Genomic DNA, 12,222 nt, shown 5'->3' on the forward strand with positions numbered 1-12,222 from the left:
ACCAATATTATATACAAATTTTTAATTGAGGAAAACAACTGAATTCTCACTTGTTCTTAGTGTACATTTATTGATTGGATGATTTATTTGCTTTACAGGGTTGAAAATAAACAAGGTCAAAAAAAGCAAAATCAAGAAGTTGTCTACATCTGAACTGATTTGACAAGTATTTGCAATTCAGACAAACATGGTCACTGATATGTGAATTAATTACAATAATTTGTAGAAAAGGTTTGGTACAATTAGGCCTAAACATACTGTGACCAAATTCAGTCAAATGCTCTTAAAATGTAGTGTAGTGAACAGAGCTTGCATTTATACACCAGACAGAAACACAGATTTTGAAAAGCCCCTGAGAAAGAAAATAACTGAGAAATTCAAATTAGCTCAACATGCAAGAATCATTATTTTATAATCAATGTCAAACCCATCAAATTAAACTCTATGGTTCAATGCTCTCAAATGAATGAATAGCTGAATTGGCTGAAGTTTTCATTAGCGGACGAACAAAAAGACACACAAAAGATATAACTGTCTAAAGCATCTGAATGTACAAAGTATTTGAAAATGTCGAAAACCTCAATCTCAAAACAACATTTGTCTTTTTGATTCTCCTCGCCGCACAAATTGGATTCTACATGGCTTTCCAAAATTACAACCACACGCTTTAGATTTATCAATAAATACCTGCATAAAATGTTCAGTGTTTTCTATCCATATGACTGTGCACACCCACACGCACATTTACAAACATCATTACACAAAAACAAAAGAAAGAAAACGTGTTTCAAAAATGCAAAGGCCAGTTCGTTTCCAATGTTTGAATTGGTCTTAAATCCAAAGACTCAAAATGAAAATGAAAAATTGATGAAAACTAGCAAACATTTTGCCACTAAGAGGACTTCAAATTCACCGAATCTCAAGTGAAGTTTTGTGTGGGCTTCAGGGGTTATTCAATTCACTCTGTTACAAGAACTAATGTGCTGTACAGTTTTTCTGTTTCGTTTTAGGCAAGCTTGACATCCCTTTTACATGAACCAATATAAGGGATACATTTTAGATTGCTTTTTCGAACCGATATCTACTGGATAAAGAGAAAAAAAGTGTTTGATTTTTAGTGTGAACGCCAGTGAAGAAGTCAAAATGAATCCTAGGGAGATTTCCAGTACAAACACAAAACCAAGAAGGCAAACAAAACCAAAAAAAAAAAAAAAAATCACACTTTAAAGATACATAAAATGAACTCTGAGTCACACTGACATTAAATACATACTGTGTGACTCTCAGAAGCACTTCTCTCTGATGCACAGGCCTCACAATATAATACTTCACACTCTGCGCCACCAGAAGGCGCTGTTTCAAGCTTCCCAGCCACTTATACAAGTCTTCTGCAACATTTGTCAATGAGGCTCAAAGATGAAGAATAATATACAAAGAAAGGGCAAATATTGCCGATAAACTGATTGGCCGACGATCACCCAAAATAAAAATTACATAGATAAACAGCAATTTTATCCAAATTGTATTCAGCTAATCTTGATAATGAAAATGAGTCAGGCACTTAAGCTCTTCAGTTCCATAAGACAAAAAAAAGAAACCGAACAACTCCATACAGATACTGAAAACATACAGAAACTGACTTAAGAATAATACAATTTAATGCTGATATATAAATCTTCTGTTCATCATACAAATGCTTCTAATTTATTGATATAAAGGCTTTATATGATTCATTAACAATCATATAAATAGGATTATTGCTACTGTCCAGTTATGTGCTGATCCAGATCTTTAGAAAAAAGCATTAAGGCATCAAGAGAAGAATCCAAAACTGTTACGCAGTATGCATCTGTCACGCATACCGTATAAGACAAATATCGGCAGAAGCCAGGCTTTGCAGCTCCTAGTGTTTGTGGAAGCTTGATAAACTATGGCACAAAAGTAACAGTGAATTTTCTCTTCACTGATCAGGCGTCTCCACTTCCTGAGCTGCTGTACAGCTATGGACACTGATTTTTGCAAGTTCTGGATCACAGCCTGATTGGGCCTCTGCTGAGGCGACTAATGTCTGATGGTCCTCTTGTTCAGCCCCATCTGGCTGAGGTTCTTCAGCAGAATTCATCTCCATGGATGTATCTTCAGGATGCTGAACTTCCTCCACATGTCCTTCACTCTCTGCTTCTTGGGGTGTTCCTGCTTTCTCACATTCATTCTCACTCTGGATTGGAGCTGTTGCCTCACTTTGACTTGCAGATGAACACCTGACCTCTTTTTCCTCCAGCATTTCACAGTTATCTCTTGCACCATCCATTTCTTCATTCATTTCTCCCTCATCTGTCCCTTTTTCATCTGTGGGTTTCTGGTGGACGCGTTGATGCCTCACCAGACTGTGCTTCAGAGTGAAGGTGCGGTGACAGGTTTGGCACTTATAAGGTCGCTCTCCTAAAACAACAAGGATCATGTTAGACGCACCAACCTGTATATTGATTGTGTTAAAGCGTTAGTTCACCTAAAAATGAAAATTCTGTCATGAACTACTCATCCTTTACTCGTTCTAAACCCGTAAGACCTTCATTCACCTTTGTAACACAAATTAAGATATTTTTGATGAAATCCGAGAGCTCTCTGACCCTCGTTCCGAAGACGAATGAAGATCTTACAGGTTAAGAGGGTAACTAATTAATAAAAGAATTTAAATTTTTTGGGTTAACTATTCCTAACTTAAAGATAGTAAATGATAACAGTAAAATGCTCCAGATCTTACCAGTATGTGAGCGCATGTGTCTGGTCAAGTCTTGCAGGCTCCAGAAGCGTTTGCTGCACACAGCACAGATCTTCTTTCTCTTGTCGGTTTTGCCTCCAGCCAGGTCGCCCCCCTCCTCTTCCAAAGCCCTGAGCTCTGAGGAAGCAGCCTCTTCTTCATCATCATCACTCATCTCTTCCCTCTCCTTCTCCTCCTCATCAGCACCACTATCCACACAGCTGCTGTTCTCATCCTTTTCATCATCTTCTAACTTTGCCTCCAGCCCCAGTTCCTTTCTGGGCGCTGTGACTGGGTTTTGAGGAGCAGCTTGGCGTCTTCCCTTTTTCCCTGCATCCTCTGGCTGGACCTCCTGAATGTGAGTTTTCTGGTGCCTGCTGAGGGTGGCTGCATGGCGAAAGGTCTTCTTACAGGACACACAGGTGTGTGGGAACTCATCTGGTGGAGAAACCGCTTCAGCCGATTTCGGCTGGTGTTGCTCTGCTCCAGAAAGCTTGAAGTCTACAAGCTTGTTGGCGAGGTTCATATCAAGACTATTATTGCTTTGAGAGTCATCGTCATCATTTTCTACTCCCTCAGGACTTCCCTCTGCTGGCTGTGTTTCGTTTGGGTCTGAGATACTGTCTGTTTGTTCAGCGGCTGATTGTCCTGTTTGTTCTAGCGCTTGTTCAGGAGATGAAGCTTTGTCCTCTTGTTTGGGGTTGACGGAGCTCAGATCCAAAATATCTCTGGCTGCAGGAGGTTCAGTGTCAGATACACTCTCTACCAAGACAAGAAAAGCTTGTTAAGCACTATATACACATCGCACTGCTTTGCATACGCAAGTTCACAATGATGTAATAACATTCAATATTTGCAATATGACTTGTGGAAAAATAGAAAAGACACTAAATTATAAAACACCATAAACACTTCATCTCAAAATTTAAAGCAGCACATTTTTAGATAGAAATGTTAACTGATACAGTATATATAAAAGATCATTAGTGCAACATATTCATATATAATATAATGTTACTGACCAACAGTACCAGTACTTCCTTGGGATCCTTCGTCAGCCTTAGGTTTGGGTCGAGATCCACTGTTTTGAAGAGTCCGATTAGATATTCCATGTTTGCGGAGCAGGTGGCGCTCACAGTTTGACTTGGTGGAGAAGAATGACTCACACTGAGGACAAGGGTATGGCTTCTGACCTGTGAAATCAATGCATTAAACTGTAACACTCTGAAAAGGGTTCAAATACATTGGATCAAAAAAAAGAAGAGTTAAAATATAAATTAAAAAGTATGGGTCAGTAAAATTATTTTTGGTTTTCAAAAGACGTTTCTAACGCTCAATAGGGCTGAATCGATTAAATAAAAACACAGTGAAAACAGTAGTACTGTAAAATAATTTTAAATGTTTTCTATTTGAATATATTTTAAAATGTAATTTATTTCCATGAAGACTTTTTAGCAACCATTACTCCAGTCTTCAGTGTCACGTCATCTGACTTCATATCATCACATCACATGCTGATTTGCTGCTCAAGAAAGTTTCTTATTAATGTCGAAAACAGTTGCTTAGTATTTTTGTGTTCTTTGAAAAATACAGTTAAATGAACAGAATTTATAAAAAAAAAAAAAAATTCTGGCTAAAATTCTTAATTTCTTAAAACAACAACAGCAACAATTCCAAACAGTAAATAATTATAGACAGTGAATGAATTTCAAAGCTAATCAAAACATCCAACTTTAGCATGTGTGTTCTTTTTGCAGAACCGTAAGGATGATCTAAGATATATTTAATGACTGAAGAACAAAATGGCTGACGAATGAAATAGTGTACAACATTTAACACATTCTGTAACCTCCACTTTCCTAAGAATGGTATGTAGCTTATTGTATTGTAGGATAGAGTAAATTAAAAAAGTAAGTGCTTTATGAGATAATTTATAAATTGTAAACAATGTCTCACCTGTGTGTGTTAGCATATGCCTTTGCAATGAGCTGGCCCAAGGGAATAGACGTGGACAGTATGGGCAGGTCATTTTCTGCACTGAATTGGAATAAGCATTCTTCTTTCCTTTATTCTGTGAAGGTTTCTTTGGCTTATCCTCTCGTCCCTCTTTTGCCTCTTCACTGATGGACTGCTTCTCTTTCTCCTCCTTCACTGGCTCCATCTGACTAGGTTGTAAGTAGGGGCTGAATTTATTTGAGTCTGTGGTAGCCAGCATTTTTTCCACACTGGGAAACTCTCCACTTGACTCCAAGTCGATGCCACAACCTGCTGGCATTCTCGGATCACAGATCTCTTCCTGAAATGGTCTCTTCTTGCCTCTTTTCTTTGAGTTATCAGAAGACCCATTTTGAATGGAATCCAGTTTGGTACTCCCCTTCTTCTCACTTAGTGTATTATGATCCATTGCACTGTTTTTGCCATCTATTCCTGTTTCGATCCACACTGGAGTAGCTGACATCGATGAGATGATTTGAGTAATGGAGGCCAGCGGTGCCATTTCAGTGCTGGAAACAGAAGATGGTTTTGGTAGCAATGGCTTCAAGCGAGTAAAAGGCTTAGTAGGGTCACTGGATAGAGCAGAACCAAGGCTAGAAATGGGGACTGGGAGAGCTGCAAGAAGTCCAGGGGTCGTTTCCAGGGTCTGTTCTTTCTTGATGTCTTGATGATTCAGAGACATGCTCTGAGGTTGTTCTTTCGTCATTTTCTTCTCAGGATCCTTAGGTATCGAGAGATCAATGGGCTCCATAGAGCAGTCATTAATCAGAGGAGATGATGTTACTTCAAGTTTAACGTTTGAAGCAATCGTTTTTTGAGATTTGCTAGAGAAATCCAAAGGCTGGTCTTGGTCCAGCTCAACGGTTCCAGAGTAGGGGCCTACATTCTGAGGAACGGTGCTGTTAAACTGCCCATTTGAGGTTGGAGGGTTGGGTTCTCCTCCAACCGGTACAAGACTTTTGATGTGTTCTTCAATTTCCCGCTCTGGAACATTTGGGTGGTGCTTCAGCAAATGGTGAATGCAGTTCCTTTTAGCAAGAAACGCCGCCCCACATTGCTTACACTCAAATGGCTTCCGCTGACATCCATTGTGTGTTCGCAGGTGAATCTGAAGTGCTCTGTAGTTCTTAAGGTCCTCTCCGCAATATCGACAAGATGCGTTACCGGCAGTGGCCGTATCAAGGAGGTCAAGTGTGGTGCCTCCGATTACACCACTTACACTGGAGGAGGTGGTTACATATTTAATGTTTTTCTCTATGTCTTTACGTGTGTTTTTCATGTGTTTCTTACGCAAATGACGCTCACAGTTGGCCTTCACAGTGAAAGGGTAGTGACAGAGGCAGCAGACGTAGGGCCGCTCGCCGCTGTGCGTTCTGAGATGTCTAATCAGCGTTGCCTTGTCAGGAGCGGCGTAGCTACAAATGGTGCACTGGTATGGTGATGCTCCCAGATGATGACGCATATGAGCCTGGAGGCCGCCTAAGAAGGAAAAAACCTCCTTGCAGAACCGACAGGGATACTCTGTCTTGGCTGCCTTCTTGCCTCTTGATTCCTTCTCCTTGCCGTCAAACTCTTCTTGCTTTCCAGTTTCATATGAGATAATGGTGTTTCCTATGACATCTGGCCCTAGTTGAGTACTTTCCCAATTGGTAGGAGAAGACGAGGTTGAGGACGAAGAGGAGGCTGGTGACTGTCTGGCAGTTCTCAGTTGTTGACCAGTTTGGGGTGGAAGGCTAGGACTGATGTTGCCCGATGAGGCCTGTTGGGCGCTCATGACGGGAGGAGGGGGTGTGGAGGCACCCATGCTGGATCGAGGAGTGATTAAGGGCTTTTGCTTCAGAGAAGCAATCTGTTTGGGGTCCACCTGTGGAGGACTGCTCAGACCTTTGGCAAGCATAGACAGAGACATAGGAGGTGGCACAGTGGATGCGAGCTTAAGGATTTGTTCAATGTCCGCCAGCTCTACCGCAGCTTGACCACTTATTGGGACAAACATACCGCTACTGACGACACCGTGGAGCGGCTGGAGCGACAGGAGGCTAAGCGCGGTGTTCTTGTTCACGGCTTGAAGAGAGACAGGCTCCAAAGTTGAGACACCGAGATTGTTGCTGCTATCTTGAGGTAGATTAGTTGAAGGTGGCTCAATGCGAATGAAGCGAATGCTGTCTAAAACTTCCTGTTGAAGTTGCTCTTCTGATTTCGCGGGCTTGGCCAAGGAGGAGTGTTGGAGACCCAGGCACTCCAAGAAGCCATTTTTCCCATCTGAACCGGTACTATCAACATGTGGTACTTGTTCACTGACCTTCTTAGAATCCGTGGAATGGGAGTTAACTTTGGGTGCATCCATAACACCATCTGCGTTATGTTCCTGAGGTTCAGTGCTGGTGTCTGCGCTACTTTTGTGTGAGGATTTGTGGAGATCCAGAGACTGCTGAAGAGGGAAGGCCTTGTTGCAGACCTCACAGACAAATTTATGGAACTTGCTTGAGCATCTGCGCAAATTAGTCTCACACCAGACCTGAATAAATGAAACAAATTACCTTCTGTTATCATTCAAAAAAGAAATAAAGTAATTGCATTATCTGATGTATTTAGAAGTCTTTACCTGTGCAATTTGGGGAAACTTTTGACAGCTGAAGTCAATGAAAGCCAAGTCACCAAACCCCAGAGGGATGGAGGGGTTATTCTGAATAAAGGGTTGTCCAGAGGATCAGTAGGGAGCTGCTTATGAATAGCAGCGTTATGACGCAGAAGACCCCGGTGTGTGCGAAAGGTAATGCAACAAATGTTACACCTAGGATTAGAGGAAACAGTCAGAAACAGTATATATATACACACACTATATATGTATACAAGAATACAACATTCAGAGCCTACCTGAGTGTAGTGTCAGGATGCATCTCCATGTGTGTTTCCAGATCATATTTACAGTTGAATGTCTTAAAGCAGATTGGGCAATGAAAGATGTCTTCTTCACTCTTAACAGAATCATCCTCTCCAGACTTTTGTACAAGCATCACCTAAAACAAGACAATTTATTTTCACATACCTTCAGAGGTTTGGGCATAAACTTCCAAAAGTAATTTACACTATTTGACTGTTTTTACTGAGAGACATAAAGTAGGGTGGAAACGTACCTTTTTAACTGGCGGCTCCTCAGCCTGCTCCACTTCATCCTCTACAATGGATTTCTTCTTATTAGAGAGTCGTCTGCGCTTGTTTAGTGGGGAAGAACTTGGGGTAGGAATACTGTTTGCATCCTTTTCATGAATTTTCATGTGCCTGCAGAAATATACAACTAAACTCAGACCAAGTTCTGTCTATTAACAACCATCATAAAAATAAGAGAAAAATAATTTAATACAATACGCATAGGTGCTATATATTTGCATTTACTGTATTGTATTCTGCATTTTAGGTGTTGACAAAAAATTATAAATATATTTATCTAAATTTAATCTGTCAATTGTAATGCAAAGTCCCATTTTCAATATTATAAAATAGGGCTGTCCAAACTCGATCCTGAAGGGCCGGTGTCCGGCAGAGTTTAGCTCCAACTTGCCTCAACACACCTGCATGCAGGTTTCTAACATGCCTCGTAACAGCTTGATTTTCTGCTTCAGATGTTTAAAGTTTGAGATAAACTCAGCAGGACCGAGTTATGGACAGCACTGTTGTAAACTTATTGTATAGTTCCTGTTAAAACTGTTTTAATTAATTCATTATTAATAAACTGTTAACAATTTATTTTAAGATTTTACATGTATTTACTTTTAGTATAATAGATAATTATGCATAATTACATGCAAGTAACCCTAAGACAAATCCTTAAACTATACATATAATAAATACATGTAATTAACTGATATTATTCAGTACTGAAATGAATAATAGATAGTAACAATGACACCTTAAAATACAGTGTAACCGATTTAAATGTAAAAATGAGAATAATAAGCATTCTAAAAATCTGTAACCTTATCCATTTAAAACATTCTGTCACTTGATGGCACCGGAACTACTGGAATACTTCAATAATTTTACCATGCAAATTACAACAGGGAGTGACCAGGTGGCACGAAATGCAATTATATGGCCAGCAGAGGTCAGAGGTAATATGTGGAGGCAAAGTGCAGGGAGTCACATTACGACATGCTGGAACGTGTGCACCCCTCACCCTCCTACACTTACACAGAAACAAACCCACCTTTCAGGTTCAACCAGATACAAGGCCCCTGATGCTTATGTGCAGCTGTGTTTCATTGGAAACGGTTGATCAAATAGGTCTATAGAGAATATACACGGTGTACACGCTTTTAAATTAAAAGTGTATTGTATTGTGGTGCGTAGAGTTAATGGTCTGCACTGTGTAACTGGAAAGGGAGGATAAATGTCAGCAGACCCAGTGGTAAGAATCTTGTTTTACATTCTGCAGCCAAAGATATTAATAGCAGAGAGGCAGAGTGATGGTCACCCACATGTGGACCCAACCCTGACAGCCTGAATCCCGTTCCATCTCATGTCTCTGGCCACAGCAAATAAAAACCACGTTGATACCTTACAGACTGAAACAGTATCAGCATAATTATGTTATCACGCAACCATAATACCAGCTCTTGCAATTTCTTGTCACATGGCACTTAATCACATTGTGGTTTTGTGTTTGAAGTTACTAGTTGATGCACTGAGTAAATGTTCCCTTCTGCAGTGCCTCGTCAATATTGCCAGAGGGCAGTGTGGGAAAAATGGCTAGGCTGCATGATTTAACATGCCAAGCGAAGCTGTTTTTGTTACGTAATATATTAAACGATATGGTTAAAAGTGACCCAAAAATCCATAATGTGCCATCCAAAAAAATATGTTCAGCAGCCCTCTCCCTGCCCCCTGCCTCTCCTCCCTCTCTCTCTCTCTCGCTCACTCACACAAACTTCTTCCACCCCCATCTGGAATGCCTGCATGTCTCAACTGCACAAGGAAGCCCTCTATGCACATCCCATCAACACAAACAAAAAGAGTCACACATCAAACCCTCCACCACAAAGACGCATGAAAAGAAAGCATGGACACAGACCCATCTTTCCAAATATAGGTGAAATGAAAGAAAGAAGTCAGCACAGCCGTCAATATCAGTCAGCCTTGAGAATCAGGCCTCTCACATCACAGGCAGAAATTCCTTCATCCCTACCCTCCTCCTCCTCCACAAACTTACAACTACTTCGATAACACTTTATTTAAAGGTTACACCTATTTAGTTGCTTATTAGCATGCACAATACAATATTAGCCATTTATTAGTGCTAATTAAGGACATATTAATGCCTTATTCTACATTACATCATTCTGCATCCCTAATCCTACCCAATACCTAAACTTAAGAACTACCTCTCTGACTATTATAAAGCAGCAAATTAAGAAAAGGGAAAAGTCGTAGTTAATAGTTACCACTACTTCTATTAATGCATGAAACCTGTGCATACACAACATTTTTTTTATTATTTATTATTTCAATTATTTCTTTAGGTCACCGACGTTGCAGTTCAACACATTTAAAACCCAAAAGTGGTATTAATATGTTTTAAAGTATTTGGAGTTTTTCCAGCATCAAGCTTAAATTATTTAATTGAAGTATCCCCCTTAAGATTTTAAGTTAATATTTCAATTTAACAATGCATTCGCCTGTTAAACGTTCTCTAATGTCGGTTAATGTTGATAGTATATTTCCTAAATTCTCTTTAACAAAAATAAAAGCTTCACATTTTGGCTTTTAAATCCTGCATAATGCTTATTTCCAACATAGGTATGTTACTGTAACCAATATTTTGACTTAAAAAAATTTTTTTTTCCTTTGGTACTGAACATTATTATTCCATATAGTCTGCTGATTGAGCTTCACTTTGAGCAATATATATATTTATGAAAACTATTGCGTATCACTGTGAGCCAGTGAATAGGCTAGTTTATGCTTACATAAAAGTTAAACATCTACAGTTTTAAAAACACCGTCTGACCATTTACCTGTGCATATTTCCATTGGTAGTGAAAGTCTGACCACATATCACACACTTGTATGGCCTCTCTCCACTGTGAACCAGCATGTGGCGGTCCAGAGAACTGGCTGAGCTCAAAGCCTTCCCACAGATACTGCAGGAGTGGTCAGTGCCCCCACTATCTGTGTTATGCTGGAGAAAAAAAAATGCACAGAAATTAACATACTGACATATAGTCCATATATAATACACTAACATTTTCGGTTTTCAGTAAAATTCTGATTTTAAGACAAACTGTTGTGGTTCAGTGTACATGTAGGGATGATGTCTGGTGTGTTTGTGTAAGAGAGAGTGTGCACCTGTCTGATATGCATGGTGAGCTGGTGCTGTGTCATGCAGTTTTTGTTACACAGGGGGCAAATGAAGCTTGAGCGTTCGTCTTTGACTTCCTGTAGCAGACACAAACACAAAACATCTTTTAGTTACAATGTACTAAATTACATAGTTCATTAGTAAGTTTTATATAGTTGCCTTTTGCATCCCTAAAAGGAACATACCTTTAATATAACAACATAAAAATGTCAATTCAACATTATTCACAATTATTTAAATAGCTTTTATGTTGGTAATGGTAGGCTTATATATGTATTTTTGTACTTTTGATTTAAAAATGCTACAAAATCATTTGCAAATTGTTCTAAATGTAGTCTCATGGTTAAGCAATTTTTGAATGTTTTTGCAGGAGTATGCATTTTTTCTATCATTCTGAAAACCCCTTGTGAAATGTTGTACGTTCAAGTGACATCACTTCTAGAAATGAACAATTTCGTAGCCAGTAAACTTAAAACATACGCATGTTTCTCTTTCACTCCTCCATGTGTTCTATTTTAGATGATTTATGAGTCACCAAAAATATCTTTTTGCAAATATATTTACAATATAATTTTAAACACTGATTTTGTACATTTAATATAATCAATATCTTTAAATAAAATCCTTTCAAACTGTACAATATGTACCTTTAATACAATATGTATTCATAATTGTTATAACTTGTTTAAAGTGTAGATTTATTTTTTTATTTATTCTCTCATTTTATTTCTTTGTGATTGTGTGTGATGCCTGAGATAATGTTGTTTGTTTGATTTGTTTACTCCAAAAAATACTTTTAAAAAACAATATGTGCTTTTGTGAACTTGACTATTAGCTAGCAATTAGCAAATTTGTTTGAAATTGTCAAGCCTGTTACTTTTTAGAGTGGGTAACAGGGACGACCCAGTTTTAAAAGATTGCCTGTGTAAAACATTTTAAAGGTAACCCTCAGTATATTATTGAGCTAATGACTATATCATTTAGTGGCATATGAGTTTGAATTAATATTGTATCTAGTATCATACCTAAGGTGTACCATTTAGCTATTTTCTTTTCAAATATGTAATTCTATTTTTCTAATACGTTCAGCATAACAAAATGTCCGTAA

At 38.8% G+C, this 12,222-nt stretch overlaps 2 protein-coding genes across 2 annotated transcripts in view; both read right to left on the reverse strand.

Moving 5' to 3' along the window:
• tox (thymocyte selection-associated high mobility group box) overlaps positions 1-12,222 on the reverse strand; it is an 839,643-nt gene that overhangs the window by 401,691 nt on the left and 425,730 nt on the right. The window lies entirely within an intron of this gene.
• The window catches only part of rreb1b (ras responsive element binding protein 1b), a 30,778-nt gene continuing 18,606 nt past the window's right edge, over positions 51-12,222 (reverse strand). Inside the window, 10 exon segments of the mRNA XM_043259267.1 lie at positions 51-2,442; positions 2,765-3,523; positions 3,784-3,954; positions 4,718-7,274; positions 7,362-7,462; positions 7,465-7,550; positions 7,634-7,776; positions 7,894-8,038; positions 10,771-10,934; positions 11,102-11,191. Coding sequence (XP_043115202.1) covers positions 1,961-2,442; positions 2,765-3,523; positions 3,784-3,954; positions 4,718-7,274; positions 7,362-7,462; positions 7,465-7,550; positions 7,634-7,776; positions 7,894-8,038; positions 10,771-10,934; positions 11,102-11,191 — 4,698 coding nt within the window. The 3' untranslated portion in view covers positions 51-1,960.

Source organism: Puntigrus tetrazona, chromosome 2 (assembly GCF_018831695.1).
Source record: "Puntigrus tetrazona isolate hp1 chromosome 2, ASM1883169v1, whole genome shotgun sequence".
Lineage (NCBI taxonomy): Eukaryota > Metazoa > Chordata > Actinopteri > Cypriniformes > Cyprinidae > Puntigrus > Puntigrus tetrazona.